Source organism: Malaclemys terrapin, chromosome 8 (genome assembly GCF_027887155.1).
Source record: "Malaclemys terrapin pileata isolate rMalTer1 chromosome 8, rMalTer1.hap1, whole genome shotgun sequence".
Lineage (NCBI taxonomy): Eukaryota > Metazoa > Chordata > Testudines > Emydidae > Malaclemys > Malaclemys terrapin.
In genome coordinates this window covers 110,706,146-110,725,144 of record NC_071512.1, presented here as the reverse complement: position 1 = coordinate 110,725,144, position 18,999 = coordinate 110,706,146, and the positions used below count along the sequence as shown (strand labels likewise).

The 18,999-nt window shown below is 47.7% G+C and overlaps 1 protein-coding gene across 1 annotated transcript; it reads right to left on the bottom strand.

The window, feature by feature from the left end:
- Nucleotides 1–418: 418 nt before the first annotated feature.
- Nucleotides 419–18,811, bottom strand: PIF1 (PIF1 5'-to-3' DNA helicase). Its single transcript, XM_054038101.1, has 13 exons — nt 18,790–18,811; nt 17,942–18,536; nt 16,703–16,832; nt 12,620–12,745; nt 12,334–12,487; nt 10,457–10,571; nt 10,274–10,380; nt 9,091–9,230; nt 6,964–7,070; nt 5,885–5,972; nt 4,825–4,970; nt 1,407–1,598; nt 419–1,053 (listed from the first exon to the last, which is right to left on the bottom strand). Exons 2-13 carry the CDS (start codon nt 18,527–18,529, stop codon nt 997–999), a joined length of 1,950 nt encoding a protein of 649 aa, XP_053894076.1. The 5' UTR covers nt 18,530–18,536; nt 18,790–18,811; the 3' UTR covers nt 419–996.
- Between the last annotated feature and the right edge of the window lie 188 nt (nt 18,812–18,999).

Sequence of the window (18,999 nt, the reverse complement as noted above, 5' to 3'; positions counted from 1 at the left end):
ATTCTCTCCACTTTATCAACATGATAATGATGGTGCATTCCAGGTGACTAAAATGTTACCTTGCTTTGAAAAGGCTGTATAGTGGCACTGCAAATACTTACTGGAGTGCGTTGCTCCCTGTGATGAACTCTGTCAGAGTTGGACTTCAGCTTGACATGCTCCAGAGAGCCCAGGAGAGAAATAGAGGTTTCTGGAACCCATAAGCTCAGCCTTAGAGTCCCTGAGCCTGCCTTTGTAGAAAATGGTGGATCCTTAGGGTCCAGTAAACTAAGAAAATACTCCTAGGAAACTGTTTGAAGGTTGGATCATACCCATAATCCCCTCTACCCCTACTTCTAGTACTTGCTATGATCAACTGCAGTAGATACATCCTTTTATTGTCATAAAGTACCAGCAAAATTAAGAGGACAGTTTATGACTCCATATTAAACTTCACCCAGCAGTAAAACTAGTGAACCCTCCCTACATCAACAGGTGACACATGGATAGCATAAAATGGCTCTAAAGCCAGGGTGCACCTTACTTGACCTGCAGAGTGCCATCCTGATTGTTAGCACTTCACCAGCTGGAGACGGAATGCTGGTGCTACAAGTATGCTAATTGCTCTTCAGTACCCTTTCTGTGTGATGACAGCCACAGCTAGTAGGCTCCAGTTCAGGGGAATAAGGGGGAAGAGCCACATCTCACTTCTCCTCCAGGTTGCCAAGGACAAGTCCCACATTTCCTGATGTATGCATACTTGTGTAGAGAGGCTGGGGTGTGATGCTATCCTCAACCCTAAACCAACAGGACGTAAGCAGAGGTAGAATCTTCCCCCAAAAGTTAACTGCCTGAACATCTAGTGTTTTCACAGTGGGCAGGTGTGGCCTTTGAGCCAATGAAGCAGAAACATAGATGAAGTAAAATTTCACCAGTGGTATAAGATGTGCACAACAGCTGGGCTGCTGAAACCAGAACAGTCTGTACTTGTGCCTTACAGAAGTGCCCAGGGTATCCTCAGCTAGATTTCCCATTCTCCTTCTCCTCTGCTTCAATGCATCTGTGTAGAGAAGCCTAGGGGAAAAACAAAGATTTCCAGTGAATCATTTCTCATTTAGTCTTTCTATGGAAGGGGAAGGATTGGGCCTAGGGAACTCTCACCTCCATTCTGTGCAGTGGATCAGTTAGTGGGCTGTAATCCGAATAGGACTCATCATAGACTAAACATTCTTCTTTCATCCATAGTGCTAAACATCCTTCTATCAACATGCTTCCCCCATCTATTCTTCCCTGCCTTTCCCCAATCCTGTCCCTCCCATCACTACCTGCTGCTCCTCTGCTTTTTGGAGGGACTGTTCAGATTCTGAGTTTCAGTGCCTGTCCCTGCTTGCAACAGGCTAATGGAGATCCTCAGTTGCTGAATTTACCTGAGACAGAAGTTGTTCTTTCTGTAAGTGATTGTAGAACTGTAGCACGTACGGATTGGCTCTCACAACGTTGGGATCAAAATCCAGTACCCGGAGGCCCTCAAGGCTACGGGCTCGGGAAAGGGCTACATAAGCCTGACCACTTTCAAAGACACGAGACAGGGAGATCTCCACACAGTCTAATGACATGCCCTAGTACATGGAAGATACAGGTAAAAGCAAGTGAGCTCACAATACAAAAGCCATCCCACACATCAACACCACATCTTCATATGGGACCCATTGTCCCTATCCCCAATATAGTGAAGAACTGTCGTATGAGTGTCAGGAAAGTGCTGCTCCTATTAATATCTAGCCCTTCCCAATGCAAAGGGAACTTCTCTATGAACTTGGCAGGAAGTAGATCAATGGGGTTGAAAAAGAGACTTCCTGGGGACATTTAGGTGAAATGGAGCAGGATTGTCCTTAGTCCCTCTTCTAACTTCCTTTTAGACACTTCTACTGAGAATTCTGGTCTCCCATGGTTAAGAAAGATTAATTCAAACTGGAACAGGTGCAGAGAAGGGTTACTAGGATGATCAGAGGAACAGAGAACCTACCTTATGAGATGAGACTTAAAGAGCTTGACATGTTTAGCCTAACAATATGAAGGCTGAGGGGAGATAACATTACTCTCTCTAAGTACATCAGAGGGATAAACAGTAGAGAGGGGGAGAAGTTTAGGGTTAATGCTGGCACAAGAATGGTGTGACCCTACATACTGACTGTTGTAATAATCTGTAATATCATGGTGAAATGCATGCAGCAATATTGTTTGTGAAGTTATGAATTATCCCTATATGATGTTGTTAGCACATGTTCAAAACCAGACAACAGTGCCCATCGAGTATACTTTCCTCCCCAACACGTCCAGTTTCCTGGCTTCCTTTGCCTTAGGCGGAGGGTCCTTGCTGCCTGTATCTTTCCTGCTCATTAGCAGCGGCCACGACCAGGGATCCTGGTGGGGGTTGGGTGTACAAATAATCATACCCCTTCGAGAGCACAAAATACTTCCTCTATATCTGCTTTGCCATGGGCTGGAGGGATGTGGGGGTTTGCCACAGAGCCCTCATGGGATGCAAGATGGCCTTGTTCAATGCTAGGGCCACCCTTGTCAGTCCTGAGGGTGCCAATATGTCCACCAAGGCTGGGGCTGACTCCGTGATCTCCTCCACTTTAACACCCAGGTTCTGAGCCACCTGACAAAAGCTCCTGGTGAGCCTTGTAGTTGTCCCGTATAGATGCTATAGCCATACCAACCACTGCCTCATCAGGGGAAAAGGACAAGGAAGCTTGGACTGGCACCAAGTTTGTACATCCTCCATTGCTGGATGGTGTCCCGCTGGGGTATCCTGAGCATTGCTGACTTCTGCCCCTGGAATGGAGCCCCTCTCTGAGGGGGAAAGGTGGAGGCGCTCTCGCCTCTGATGGTGCTGAGCAACATCGCCTTGAGTGGGAGCCCTGGAACAGCTGAGCCACCCAAGGGGTCCAGATTGGCCCCTGGAGTGGCATCTGCCATTGGATAAGTGGCGATGCTGATGGGACAAGCCCTTGAGTCATGGCTACCAGGCACATAGGGTCCGCCCACTGTCTGCTCATTCGTGAGGTGCATGAGTCTGCCTGTGATTTGGAACCCAAAGACCCACTCCTGGGCGACCATGGCAGTGCAGGGTAGTGGTGCTGTGATGGTGTGTGGTGCCGGGATGGTGAGCGTTGATATGTGAGTGCTGCTGTGGCGAGTGATACCGTGGGGCTGAGCCCCGCGAAGATGAATGAGATGGCAGATGGTGTCTCGCCATCATTGCCAGCCTGCCCAGGGCCAGTACCTGCCTTCGTGGAATGGAGTCCTGCGATGCTGGACCTGTCCCTTGTTGGCCACGATTCGGGGAAGATGGCAGTGCTGGAAGGGCCAGGAGGCTCCTCACTGCCTCATACGCCTCAGGGTGTCAATGGTGTAGCCAGGGCTGTAACCCCTCTATTGCTCACCCTAGGTGGGGAGTCCATGGGCACCAGACACAATGGACCTCCTCTTGGGACCGAAGTCAATGGTGTCAAAGTCAACAGTGTCGACAGTTCAATGTCTGTTTGAGAGTGGCCCAGCACAGGTCTCACTCTCTCAGGCATCCTCCTCAGGGGGGAGCGCCCCAGTCTGACTTTTTCCATCTTCTTCAGCACCGGTGATGGAGAGCAGCGCTGTGTGAACGGTGCTGACTTTTTAGCTGGAGAAGTATGTTGGTAGCGGGTGGTAGTTGGTGCTAGTGATCTTGGGCCATGCTGAGCCCCTCTAAAGGAGGCCAGGACACTCCTAACCAAGGAGGTATTCGGTGCCAGATTGGGTTGATGCTCCGACGAGGGGCGAAGTGCTGCCTCCATGAGAAGGAATTTGAGTCTACTATCTCTCTCCTTCCTGGTTCTGGGTTTAAAGTTTTTACAAATCCGGAACTGTTCTTGAACACACCCTTTTTCCCCAGGAACTTCAAGCAACTATTGTGCAGGTCACTAACTGGCATGGGCTTGTAGCACACTGCTTAAATCCCTGGGACCCAGACATGCTTGGGCACCCTGGGCGGGCTAGCGCCGCAGGGTAGGCACTTACAAACATTTACATCTATTTATTCTTTACCCTCTATTTACAGGATGAAACCACTACGGTGTATCACTTGCTAAATCAGAGATTAACTGCAATCCAGTGACAGCCACAGATGAAAAGAAGGAATTGAGGGGGTGGCGGGTCAGCAGATGCCTATCTACTGCACTATGAGGGCGCCACTCCAGGGGGCACTAGAGCTGACCCGACAGATACCACTGTGGAAAAACTTTCAGCAATTTGCTTATGTTTTAGACTTTTAGATGTAGGTTTTCACTTTTATTTGCTTGTAACCATTTCTAACTTTCTCATATTTGATGTCACTTAATCTTCTTTTGTTAATAAACTTGTTTTATTTATAACCTAAACCAATCCAGTGCTCTGTTTAAACTGAACCATTTGGTAACTCCAGTTAAAGTAAACTGTTGAACATTGTAGGCATGTATTTAGGCACAGCAGAGTCAGAGTAAAAAAGAAAGATGGTTTAACTCCAGGACACTGGATAACTTTTTCAAGCCTGTTGGCTGCTGCTCCAGAACTGTGAGTGGTAGTATCCTTTGAGCCAACATACCTTAACCAAGGCAAAGGGAGGAAGAGGAGGCAGTTTCCTTCCTCCTGGTCATCAGCAGTGCAAGCATCCTTAGGCAACCCTGCCCCCAAAACCTCCACTTCCCCCAACCCACACAGGTGCCCTGGGGCTCCCCTCTCCCACTGCCAGTGGCACAAGCACCCTAAGAACATGAAGGTAAAGGGGAATACTTTTTGTGGCAGTCTCTCTATAAAAGCACTAACCTGGCTCTTGTGGATGGATATGGCCCATGCCAATTTTAGAGGTAACTGTTGACGACTCAGATAAATTCCAGATGGACCTTTGAAGACCCATCGCTCCAGCCTGATTACCTCTGTGACCCCACAAAGAAACCTCACTCGGGGCAGTCCTGGGAGAGAGAAGAGCAGGTCAGAATAAGGAATGTCCCTCTGGTACCAGCGTTCCCAGGAAGCAGGAGCCTAAGTATGCCCTCTTCCCATCCCTTCCCATTTCAGACCAACTCTTCCATGGGCCTTGGGGCTCTATTTAGAAAAGCACAACTCAATCCTGATGCTCCTATAGCACAGTGGTTCTTGCTGGAGTAAGGGGACGGGGCGGGGTGGGGCGAGATAGCTCAGTGGTTTGAGAATTGGCCTGTTAAACCCAGGGTTGTGAGTTCAATCCTTGAGGGGGCCATTTAGGGATTTGGGGCAAAAATCTATCTGGGGATTGGTCTGGCTTTGAGCAGGGGGTTGGACTAGATGACCTCCTGAGGTCCCTTCCAACCCTGATATTCTATGGTTCTATGACCCTGTAAAGTAGGAGAATGAACAGAATTATTTGCCAGAAACAGAGCAGAGAAAACATGAAATAGTGGGGTGGAGGGTTGGAACATTGCATTGCTGAAAAGCTACATTTGTTCTTGCTATTGGAAAGATGTACTGCTGCAAGGAGAGAGCATGAGTGCACATGGTCAGAAACCAGGTGAGAACAAGCATGCAGAGCCAGAGAATGATGAAACACACACACAGAGCAAACCTTTAAGCAGCTATACCTGGGGGTTTGGTCTGATCCTTGGTTCTCACAGGTAGGGAGAACTTGATGTTGCAGAAATGATTACTCTCCCACCCAGGAATTGCAGTAGGACTAACAGTAGCCACTGGCAATCAGTCATAAGCACATCATATAGGGTTGCCAATCCTCCAGAATTGTCATGGAGTCTCCAGAACTTAAAGATTAATCTTTAATTACAGATTATGTCATGGGATGAAGTCTCCCGGATATATCCAACCAAAACTGGCAACCTTAACATTATATACTCACCCTTCCCTTCAGTTTCAAATTCAACCACAACCCCTCTTGCCCCGTTCACCAGACCCCGGGACACATCCAGGTTCTTAGTAAGAATCACCTAAAGTGGAAAGGAAAGATGGATAGATTTGTTTGGTGCCCCTGCCTTACAGCTCTATTCATTCACCTGCCTTGCCCCAGTTCTGCTCCTACATCAGAGGCTTCAGAATAATTGGCTGATACTGTTGATGCTACTGTAGAACCTAGCAACAGTAAATGGAATCACCTCACAGTGAAGCCATCCCAGAGCTCCTCCCTCCCCAGGGCTCTCAGGTGTTGAGCCTCACAGGGCACAGATCCCATCACCCCTTTACTCTGTGTGAAATTGCTCTGGGAAGATTGTGAATTGGTTCTGTCTACAACCTAAGTCACATATTTGCGACACTTGGATCTCTGGGAAGATTCCTCCCCACACTCCAGCAGCTTACAGGGACTTTAAAGAGACAAAGTGGCCAGGGAACAATTCTCCAATCCAGACAGTGTAGGGCCATTGTAAGCAGCCCTATGGTGCCCCTCACCCCCAAACCCTGGTGTACAGGGTGTACTGGTGATGGGAGGCCAGAGCCTTAGCACATGGTGCTGCAGGGATTCCGAGCTGTGCCATAGTCCATAAGAAGCGTAGCTCTAATTTATGCTGGGATCTGAGCAGCCTAGAATCCAGACAGCACAAAAGTGGCTTTAAGCAGCCTTTACCTCCAGTCCCCACCCCATCTGTACTTAGTGATTCTGTGCTGTGCATCCAAAGTCTCTTTTCCATTGGACACAGAGGAAGCAGTCAACTTGGTCAATCAGTCTTCAAGCAGAGATTGAGACTTTGAATTTAAACCAAGTGGCTTTCATCCACCTGGATCAGACTGCAGAAAAGGTAAAGGACATCTTATAAATTAATGTAATGGCCTGTGTGTTTAGAACACCCTGGGGTCTGAGGGGTGCTTCCATTTCACACGCAGTCCACATTCCTGTGCTGTTATTCTTAACTCTTTCCCCAAATACTGACTCTAATCCTTCTGTTCTATTGGCAATTACTCCCCATAAAATATGCATATGCTCACCTGGGCTCCTGGTTTCAACTGAATACAGTGGCTTACTGGACACTGAGCATCAATTGCTTTGACTAGCATGGGATCGCTATCCACAGCCTCATAGGAGCGCATTTCTCCTGGTGAGGACGAAAGCAATACAAACATGGGCTTACCATCAATCAACACACAACAAAGTCCCTAAATACGGGGAAGGCTTGGCACTCACTCCACAGCAGGTTTCTCCAGACTGAGCCAGAAGGGTTCTTAGTTTCCATTTTGAACTCAGTCCCAGAAATTCTGCTCTCCACACAACTCTTGTATACCCCAGAAAGGATCTCTTCCAGTAGCTTCCAAGAGCAGAAAGCCCCTGCTGGCTCTCCCCTACCACCTGCTCCAATTTACACCTTCCAGAGCTTGTGGATCTGAATGTATGTCTATACTGGAATATAAGCCCTGGGTTAGTGGGACTCGAGTCAGTTGACCCATGTTAGGGAACCCTGGGCTGGAGCATCTACATTGTATTTTAACCCTTTGTTAAAGACTTTTCTAACCCATGCTTGAATCTAGGGCGCTGCAGACCAGAGTCAATGTAATCACATCCCAGAGTCCCTCGTGCTCTATTCCCCCACCCACAAAACAGTGAACATAAGAATGGCCATACCGGGTCAGACCAAAGGTCCATCCAGCCCAGTATCCTGTCTGCCGACAGTGGCCAATGCCAGGTGTCCCAGAGGGAGTGACCCTAACAGGCAGTGATCAAGTGATCTCTCTCCTGCCATCCATCTCCATCCTCTGACAAACAGAGGCTAGGGACACCATTCCTTACCATCCTGGCTAATAGCCATTAATAGCCAGTGTGGCCGCTCTAGCCCCAGGAACGTGGTGTACTGTGGGAAAACTTTACTGCCTGCCCTGAATGTTACAGGAAGGTTGAACAGCCCACCAACCTAGCCTGCTGAGCAGTCATTTTTGGTCTGCTACTGGAGCCACAACATGGAGAAGGCGCCTTTTGATTAACTTCTCTTGCTTGCACTTTTACTCCTGTGTCAGGAAACCGACAGAACAGTCATGAGGCTCTGGTGGATGTTTCAGCACTGTTTTCTGTCCCACAAAAAGGTCTGTTTTTAATAGTGTGGATTGCAGATTACTGGGATAGAGAGGACTAAGGAAGTTATCCCATGGAACTATGGGATACTAATGGCCGATTCCTGGGACCAAAGTCAAGTGGGGCTTAACTGGCGCTTGCACCCTCCAGCCCAGCAACATTCTGGTCTGAGCCCTAAGTTAGTGCAATTACAATGTAGATGCAAGTGGGGTGGGGGGAACTTGAGCCTGGGGTCAAGCATGGATTTACATTGCAGCACAGACATGCCCAGAGAGGCCAGACACTGAGCAGGCAGACTGCAATTGCAGCTTTAAGAGTGTGGCCACCTCTTCTTGCTCTCACAACCAAAGCTACCATGAAAGGAAATTTAGCACAGGGAGGCTTTGGAGTCTGCAGTTTCTATAACAGACCTGCATTTCCCAGGAGTCTCCAGCTTGTAGACCCCCATTCCAGCACCCGCCTCCCTGAGGAGTCTCTGGCTTCAGGACAGTTGTTAGAATAATGGCAGCGTCTCCTCCCTTTTATGCCTTTGCCAATGGATTAATGCAAGACCTCCCCCCCGCCTCTAGTTTTTCCAGCAAGACCACCCAGAGACAGGCGGGGGAGACTCTCTGGGCAAGAAACACTTAACTAGCAGTGAAGCAGAAGCAGCAGACTGTGCACTAACACCTCCTGAGAAGAGGCAGGCCTGCGTGAGGTATTGGATGGGAGGGGAGACTAGGAAATTAATGAATTGAGGGGCAGGCCTGGTCTACAGCTGGTTGGAGTGAAATATGAATGTGTGTAATAGGACATCTGTTAGGCATAGTTTATGCAAATTTTACATAGTAGATTACCGGTATAAATTATTAACCAAAAAAAAAAAAAAAGCCACCACACCCCCCCTAGGCAGGTCTGACCCTACAATAACCCCTCATATCCATGAAGCCAGCTGGAAGAGGTTGCGACTAGAGCAGCTTGAGCTCCACAATGCCAGTTCTCCATTCCTCATTATCTACAGTGTCCTCTCCTCCTGCTGAAATTAACAGCTCTTTCTCCCCCAAGGTGTTTACCTGGTAACTGTTGCAACCGTCTCTCGTTTGTTAGTTCCACATCATCCTTGTGGGTGCAGAGACGAGTTGCAAGGATCCCATCTCTCTCAACCCTGTTGGTAGCTGTTTGCATCAGCTGCCTGGTGACTTCATCTGTGCACCTGGTGGAGATTGGGGGGAAATAAGTACCATAATAATATAACAAGGAATAAAGGTTTAAAGTCTCCAACAGGAAATCTCAGGTTAGAAATGCCAAGAATAGTGATATCTATTGTACATCTTGGGCAAACACCACAGGGTAGCTACCCCTATTGAAAGGGTGAGTTATTTCAACTTGTGCATACAAGTCCTGCTCTCCACACCCCCTGTGGCCTTATCTATCCTACTAAGGTCCTTAAGGTCTCCCACCACTGCTCTAATGGAGCTTGTCTAGGACTAGTCATAGTGGGAGCACAAATGTAAACAGGCTATTACAGTTAAGCCACTGTGTTGTTCCAGACCTGTGCTGACTGCTAGATCTACACTCTTGCTCCTATCAAAGTTGCTGGACTGATGTAACAATAAAAGATTGAGAACATTGTTAGTTACCAGTATCACTGAAAGCATCCAGATGGGGATTTCATGAGATATCACCAACACTTTTTACCCCTTGGATGATTTATTCACAAGGTGGATGCATGTGACAAGCACATTCTTGTCCCCTCCCCCCACCTCCTAATGCCCATGGTTACCACCTGCAAGAGCAGCTCATCACCCACACATCCTTATACAGAGAAGGACACTTCCAGGTGTAGGGTTAGGTTCCAAGGAATTGAACATCAGGTTTCATTTGTTAATTTTATACCAGCATTGCCATATTGTTCATGTGTCTCAAGACCATTAGATCCATCAACCGTCAGCATGGCAAGTAAAATGGACACCTTGGAGCAGAGACTATGAGTGATCACAATGGAGGCAGCCTGCTCAACTGGGCAAGAAGCAACTAGTATTACTGCTTTCATTAGTTGGAGGAGGAGTTGAGAAGCTGTGGGGCTTGGGAGTGGGTGAGGCAAAGATGTGTCCAGGTCCCTTAACAGCCATCTACCCAGCTATACCACCTTTAGATGACGTTGGAGAGGTAGCCAAGTGACACCCCCCTGCATTTGGCCATCTATTGGAAGTGGGGGCAAGTAGGGGAGGGAGGAGGAAAGAGGTTCCTCCTCACCTGCCCAGGCGGATTGTACGCAGGAGTGAGATGAAGCTCTTTTCAGTCTGTCTCCGCACTTCTGTCAGCTCCATGTTCACGTGGATGCATTTCCTCCAGCTCTTTGCCTGTGAATAAGTTGTTCATTCATTAGGAGACAGCCACAAACAAATTCTGAAGTAGTGGGTAGGGATGGCTTCACACCTGGAAGCAGAACTTGGTTTCCTCATTGCTTTTGCTGACTGGTGGCAGTTGTAAGAAGTCCCCACAGATGATCAGCTGTATTCCTCCAAATGGGTCATCCCGTTTCCTGACAGCTCTGTAAGGGGAGTGATAATTTAATATTTTCATTAATGACCTTGGCACAAAAAGTAGGAGTGGTCTCATTAGATTTGCTGATGACAAAAAGTTGGGAGTCCTCATCAATACAGAGGATTTGTCAAGAACAAGCCATACCAAACCAGCCTAATGTCCTCCTTTGACAGGTTTACTGGCCTAGTGTATGTGGGGAAGTTGCATACATGATAACTTGATTTTGGCACATCTCCACATGACATTCTCATAAGCTAACTAGGGAAATGTAGTCTAGATAAAATTACTATAAGGCAGGTGCAAAACTGATTGAAAGTCCTTACTGGAAGAGTAGTTATCAATAGTTCACTGTCAAACTGGGTGGATCTGGGGGACTCCCATAGGAGTCTTTCCAGGATCCAATACTGTTCAATATATGACTTAGGTGCTGGAATGAAGAGTATGCTTACATACAGCGGTGAAAGTAATATTAAACACTTACCGGTACGGGGGCCAGGCTCCGGGCAGAAGGGGCAAGGCTAGAGGGTCAGCCTCCCCCAGCCAGCTGATCCACACTACCTGGCCTGCAGCTGAAGCCCCAGGTGGCGCGATTGAAAAGGGCCTGGGGTCCGGCTGCTGCAGTGGCAGCCCCGGGCCCTTTTCAATCGCCAGCCCTGGGGCGGCTGCCCCTTTCCCCCACCCGCCGACTGGGAAAGAGGCAGTGATGCTGAAGCGCTGCTGCGGCAGCACTTTAACATCGGCTGCGTACGAGACTGCAACGGCTTCTTACCAGTATGCCGTACCGGCCCACTTTCACCCCTGCTTACATATAATATACAATTTGTAAATGACATCAAGCTGAAAGGGTTGCTAATTCAAAAGGACATTGAAAAATTGGTCTGAAAGCAACACAGAAGACAAAGAAGTGCAAACTACTACACTGAGGAAGAAAAAAAAAATCAAATACACATCAACAAAATGTAGAATAACTGGCTAGATGGTTGTACTGCGGAGAAGGATGTGGAGGTTATAGTGGATCACAAATTGAATAGGAGTCAACAATGTGATGCAGTTGTGAAAAAGGATAATTTAATTCTGGCGTGTATTAAGAGGAGTGTTTATATGTAAGACATGAAAGGTAATTGTCCTGCTCTACTTGTGACTGTTAAGGCCTCAGTACAGTTTTGAGTGTCACATGTTAAGCAAGATGGAGACAAATTGGAGAGAGCTCAGAAAAGAGCAACAAAAATAATAAAAGGTTTAGAAAACCTGACCTAAGAGGAAAGTTTAAAAAATCTGGGCAAATTTAGCTTTGAGAAATAAAGACTGAGGGGGGACCTGATAACAGACTTCAAATGTGATAAACAGCTTCATAAAAAGGATTGCATTCAATTGTTCTCCATGTCCATTGAAGGTAGGACAAGGAGTAAATCAGTTTAATCTGCAGCAAAGAGATTTAGATTAGATATTAGGAAAATCTTTAACTAGCATGATAGTTAAGTACTGAATTAGACTTTCAAGGAAGGTTGTGGAATCTCCTTCATTTTAAGAACAGGTTGGATAAACACCTGTCAGGGATGGTCTCTGCCTAGGTGGTCCTGTCTCAGGGCAGGGGGTTGGACTAGATGACCTCTTGAGGTCCCTTTCTATGATTCTAGAATCCAGAGCTTCCCAACTACTCTAGCCATTAGCAACCTTACCTCCCAATACAGGAACAGGTGGGATAAGGCAATCCGTGATCCAAGGAACTTTATCGGAGTTATAAGGACTCTTTGCTGCATGACCCTCACCTGGCTACTGCCTCCAGCTTATCAAAAAACTTGCCCTCCACCATTGAAATCTCATCAATAATTAAGTGCTGGCAGGTCAACCAATGCTGACGCACTCCAGTTCTTTGAGCCAACTCAATACACTGATCTAGCGGAGCTTTCCCAGAACCAATACCTAATGAAAGAAGAGAACAGAGTAAGTATCATCTTTACCAAGATGCCAAGAGTTCCCAGGTCCTTTCCACTCATCTTCCCCATAGCATAGCAAGCCAGGGAAGGTTCTCAAGCAGAAAGTTATCCTCCTTACCTGCAAAGGCATGGAGCGTGGTGCCACCAACATGACAGGCTGCCACTCCTGTACTGGCTGTAGCATAGGTGCTCTTTGGGGGGAGTGAACCCACAATCTTTTTCAGCAGATATGACTTCCCAGTCCCTTTTAGAAGAGTATAAAAGTTTTCAGAAAGAGGATTTCCCGACACCATTAGAGACACGTCCCCAAAACCATGCAGTTTGAATTCCAGTCTCAAATTCCTCCTAATACCACCCTCCATTCTGCTCATTCAAAACTTCACATGTCCGAAAACACTAGGAACAAAAGAAAAGAACAGCCCGACCACATAGAGCTCAGGTAGTTGTAAAACCAACCATGTCAGGAAAGGGTTAGCTCTGTTTGACCATTTAGATAAAATGGAGTTTAGGGGTTATTTGGACCCTCCCATTTAGGGTGCAATAAACTCCCCACACTGGAACCCAGTCATGGAGGAGAAACCATGGTAGCTATAAGAGTATCTTAGTTAGTGTCATCATTTATATTGGCAAAAACCTCTCCCCAACATGGATGATTTAAAAGATTTCACTTTTTGCTAAAGTTGAATTGTTCTTTCCCTCATTCCACTTTTTAATGTGCATCTTTGATTAAAGTTTCTCCCTTACACCAAAATGAAACTCTCAAGCATCACTAGATACAGCTACACTTAGACAAGAGGCTTGACCCATTGTGCATCTGCACTAAGCATTGCAGAGTGCGTAGGTTGCAACAGTGCCAATTCCAAGTGTTAAAAATTATTAATCAAGCCCCAAAATAATAATCTCATGATTTTGTTTAAACACTAGATTTTAAATAAACAAGTGAGTTCTCTTAATTGCCTTCTGGTTTAAGAACCTTTAGGCTTCTCATTTGATGCTTTGCTCAGCAACTACGAGAACCAGAAACTTCACTTAAAATTAAAGGAGATTCTCACATGATCACAGGGGCTGGGTATTTAAACAAACAAAACAAAAAAACATAAGACTTGTGATAAAAATCACAAGAATTGGCAACACTGGTGCAAGTAAGATTGTGATGCCCTACTTTGACAAGCAATAAGACAACAACCCAAAAATCTCTGCTCCCTTACAAGACCATATGGCTTAATAAAAAAAAAGGGTGAGGGGGAAGATGTGAGGCATGGGACAGGGCATGAACCTGATCATGCTAAAGAGGTGCTTAGCTATGTCCTCCCCCCTAGGCCTCCCTATTGCTGTAGGCAGGGGCACATCAGCATGCATTAAAGACGACTCAGGTTTCTGTACCACTTTTTGTAGTAATTTCCCTCTGTTGACATCCACCCTCTTGTCAGCTGTCGGGAATGGGCCACATCCACCCTGGTTGAATTGGCCTCATTAGCACTGACCCCCCACTTGGTAAGGCAACTCCCATCTTTTCATGTGCTGTATTTTTATAGCTGCCTACTGTATTTTTCACTCTGTGTATCTGATGAAGCAGGTTATAGCCCATGAAAGCTTATACCCAAATAAAATTTGTTACTCTAAGGTGCTACAAGGACTGCTTGTTGTTTTAGTCTTAACACGGAGTCACAAACAGTCCCCATGGGCGTTCCAGTCTATCTTACCACCCAGGCAAGATGGACTTAGTGATAGATATATATATATATATATATATATATATATATACATACATATACACACACACACACACACACACACACACACGGTTATCCCCAGTCGCAAAGGACCAGTCACTTACGCCAGGTCAATCTGTACCTTAGATCTCACTCCAAAGACAACTCTTGTATACAATTCTATAGTAAACTATCTAAGCCTTAAAGATTTAGTAATTAAGAAAAGAAATGAGAGAATTATTGCAAAGTTAAAGCAGGAAAACACACACAAATGAGTTGCAGTCTATGGTTTCAAAAGGTGACAGTTGTAATAATCTGTCAGTTCTGACTGTCTTTTAGGGCTAACGCAGGTTAAAACTGGGCATCTCTGCTTCTGTTTCATAGTTCTGGTCCTGTGAGAGTCCAAACAGCAAGAGAGATGAAAAATTTTGATAGCTACTTTTATTTAATTCTTCCACAATTCAAACTGATGAGACAAGCCCTTTTGCATATAGCTTCTTCATGGGAGTAAGGGGCAATTAAGTATTGTGATGTTCCACAATGGCCCACTTAGTTTTGATAGGCCTTCTTGATGAGCAGATGATCCCTCCTGACTGGATTCACAATTTAAGCAAACTTTTTTTTTTATAGTTCCAAAGCAAAAACTTAAAATATTACCATATAATTTCTCACTTATAGAATGTGATATTATGAAATGCTTGCAAATTGGTTCATGCTTTAAACAGTAAACACATTGTTACAAGTCCAATCAATACCCATCTTAACCAAACTAACAGACAGGTGAAACAGACTGGTTTCTAACAATCTATTTGTCAGTGTTCAGCTTGGGGGTGTGACACTGGCAGACCAGGTGCCAGCTCTTACCAACACAAAACTGGTGTAGGAAGGGGTGTCACCAATGCTCCTGAATGTGGCTCAGGGTCCCCCTGTTCTGGATAAGGCATCTGCCAATACATTTTCTTTCCCCTTGATATGGACTATTTTTCCATGTCAACTTCCTGTAGAGTTACGCTCCAATGTAATAATCTAGAAATTGGTCCCTTTAGCTCAGTGTATTATATTATAGGGGAATGATCTGTCAAAACCTTTATTATACAAATAAGGTTGAAGTTGCTTAACAGACCAAAGAACGGCATTGCATTCCTGCTTGATGGCAGCATAGTTCTGTTCAACGGGGGTCGGTTTGTTACTCAATAAGGCAATGGGGACCTCCTGTTTCCCACCCCAGCCTGCATCAGCACCACATCTAACCCAGTGTTAGAAGCATCAGTGCACAGCACAAATAGGGTTGCCAACTGTCTAATCACACAAATCCAAACACTCTTGCCCCTCCCCCTGCCCCTTCTCTGAGGCCCCACTCCCACTTACTCCATCCGTCACTCACTCTCACCAGGCTGGGGCGGGTGGTTGGGGTACAGGCTTTGTGAGGGAGTCTGAGTGCAGGAGGGGCTCAGGGAGGGTGCAGGCTCCAGCCAGGGAGCGCTTACCTCAGGCGGCTCCTGGGAAGCATGTCTGGCTCCTAGACTCAGGGGCGGACAGGGTGCTCTGTGTGCTGCCCCTGCCTGCAAGGACATCCCCCACAGCGCCCATTGGCTGCGGTTCCAGCGGCAGCACTTGGGGAGTGGGCAGCACGCACAGACTCCCTGGCCACCCCAGCGCCTAGGAGCTAGAGGAACTTGCCAGTGGTTTCTGGGAGCCACGCGGAGCCAGGGCAGGTAAGGAGCCTGCCTTAGCCCCACGGCACTGCCGACTGGATTTTTAAGGGCCTAAAATCTCCCAGATTGGCCTCAGTAACCACTGGGAGATCAAGGCCCAATCCGGCAACCCAAAGCACAAAAGGTTTGCGGAAGTCGGGGCTGACTAAAACAGGCTCTTTAGACAAAGCCTCTTTTAGGTCCTGGAAGCTTTTCTCACAGACTTCTGTCCATACCACCTGATCTGTTTTCTCCGGTTTTGTAAGGTCCATTTTGGGGGAGTGCCACTATGTCACTAAACCCCTTTACAAACCTCCAGTAATAATTGACCAGATCGATAAAGGATTGGAGCTGCTTCTTGGTTTGTGAGTCAGGCAGACTTCAAATGGCTTCTACTTTTAAAGGGCCAGAGCAAACAAATCCACTGCGCATCCTGTGTTGGATTAGACATTTTTCCCAGAAAAAAAGGTCTCATTAGTGCTATCACCAGTGTATCAGCCCTGTTGATAGCACTAATACAGATGGGGGAAGAGGGCATTTTAACCACTAAGTAGATTTAAACTGACATTAATAAAGTGACAAAAGCTGCCAGTGCTTTCACTATATTAGAGCTGCACAGGCTCAGATGAACCAGTGAGAGCAGAGGTGTGAAACTTTTGCTAAAACTTCAGTGTGGAATAGGCCCAAAGTTTTCTTGGAGCTCACAATACCAGACTAAAGCTTTTCATCCCTAATTTGAGTGCAGTTAGGACATGTGGAGTAACCTTGCTTCACTTCAGCTATGCAGTTTCTCACCAGCACTGCCTGTAAAGAAGACGTTCTTCCCACTCAGCACTGCACGCAGCACAATGGACTGTTCCTGCGAGAGTCTCATTCGTGAATGCATTAGCAGAGATAGCTTCTTTGAGCATTTCATGTCAGCCGCCTGAAAGGAAGAAGTCACACTTGTCCACTAACCAAAAATTTTTAACAGCAGCACATATTCTGCAGGCCTCATGGACCTTAAAACTTTTGGAGGAAATGTTCTCCCGTATACCTTTCCCCTATAGGGATTAGAGTGGGAAATAATTGGTATTGCACTACCCAAAATTTGAACTGCTAAATTTCACTCCAGTGAAATAATTGCATTACAATTTATTTGCAGTGTTGGTATAGCTATATTCAGGAGCGTCCCCAGCTTTTCTGCCGCCCTAGGTGGCGGAAGGTCCCGCCCCGAAATGCCGCCCCCCCAGAGGCGGCAGAAGGTCCTGCCACCGAAATACCGCCACGGTTGCCCCCCCCCCCCCCCCCCAAATTGTAGAGTCCTAGGCAGCCACCTAAGTGGCCTAATGGGGTGCGTCGGCCCTGGTTATCTTGGTTCCAGCATATTAGAGAGACAATGTGAGTGAAATAATACCTTTTGTTGGACCAACTTCTGTTGGTGAGAGAGACCAGAAGAAGAGCTCTGTGTAATTCAAAAGCTTGTCTCTTCCACCAGCTGCAAGTTGGTCCAATAAAAGATATCTTTTACAGTGTATTGTCATTGTTAGTGTTCAGAGTCAATGGTTATTTACATGAAATGGAACAATTGACTTCTCTCAGACACTGCTAAATATTTTCCTAATCTAGCCAATTTCATTGGTTAATACTTTACATACATTTTAACCATCACTTTGGATAGACCTTTCCATTGAACACACCCAGCTAACGTTTTTTAAACACCACTGTCTTTTTCTACTCTACCTAGTACCTTGTGCTTAAAAGCATGTTAAATTAACACATATTAGTCAATGTATTTGCTAGACACACCCTATTTTTCTAGTCTAGATAATAGCCTCCGATCTACTGATGCAGGCTGTCTGCAGAGTGAGCAGCGCCCAGCACTCCAGGCTTTCTTTCTTTGCACACAGTATTTAAGATGTGGGCATACCACTGAGCCACAAAGGATCTCCCCCCCTGCCCAAACCACGAGAGCACTCAGCAACTCCCCCTCCCGCAAGTCTCCTACCTAAGCCATATCCCAAAGCGGGCTTCCACCCCCTACCCCCTAGCTACCTGGGGATCTCCTACAGCGCTTGCTTCAGCCGATTCTGCCCTGGCTCTTTTCCGACACTTGCTCCACAGACCGCTGTTCCCTCGGTCCCTCGGGGCCTGCCCTTTCACAGGCGTCGCCTCGCAGCTCGCGTGGGCCCGCTGATCGCAGACCCGCTGCACGTCCCGGGCCTGAACTGGGCTGATGGTGTCGAAGGTCCGCGGAAGGCTGCACAGCAGCCGCGCCCGCTCCGTGACGGTCTTCGCCCCCTTCCCCGCCGCCTCGTGCTTGATGCGCAGCAGCCGGAGGAAGCGCCTGAGGCTGTCGGGGGGGCAGTTAGCGATCAGCAGCTGCACGTGCGCGGGGCCCAGCTGCAGGCCGCTTTTCCCGTCGCGCACGAAGCGCGTGAAGAGCCGCACCTCCCCGCGCAGCGCGAAGCTCCGCGGCACGCGGCCGTCGCTCACTTGCAGCACCAGCTCTCGGAACTCGTTCCGGCCCAGGGCGAGGGAGGCGTCGCGGATCACCCGGCGCTTCGGGGCCGGGCCGCTCGGGCTCAGGCGCTCGATAGTAACATTGCAGCGGATCCGAGCGTCCAGCTCCGCGCCCTGCATCGTCTCCCTGAAGCAAACAGCGCAGTGCTCAGCCCGGCCGGAGACCAGCGTCCGCCCTGCCCAGCCCAGGGGCCCCACCGCCCCTAGAACCCGCGTCAGCTCCACCCGCTTGGCCGAGGCGCGGCGACAGACGAGGCTCCCGCTGGCGCACAGGCGCCGGGTCCGTCTCGCTCCGAGGGGCAGCAATGCTGGCGCGGGGCGGCCAAGCGCTGGCGGGGGATCGGGACCCGACACCGCGGCTGCGATTACCCCCAACTCACCAGTCGCGGCTGCAGCGGCGGGTCCCGGCTCCGGACTGGGAATCTCGCTCTGCACTGGGGACTCAAGCGGCTTCTATACGACATAGACGGAGATTAAAAAATGCCGGCTGGGAACATAGCCAATCAGCAACGGGACTTTTAACTCGAGAGCCAATGGGAACTGGGGGCGGGGCTTTGCTGATCCAGGGGCACGGTCTGAACCGCACCAAT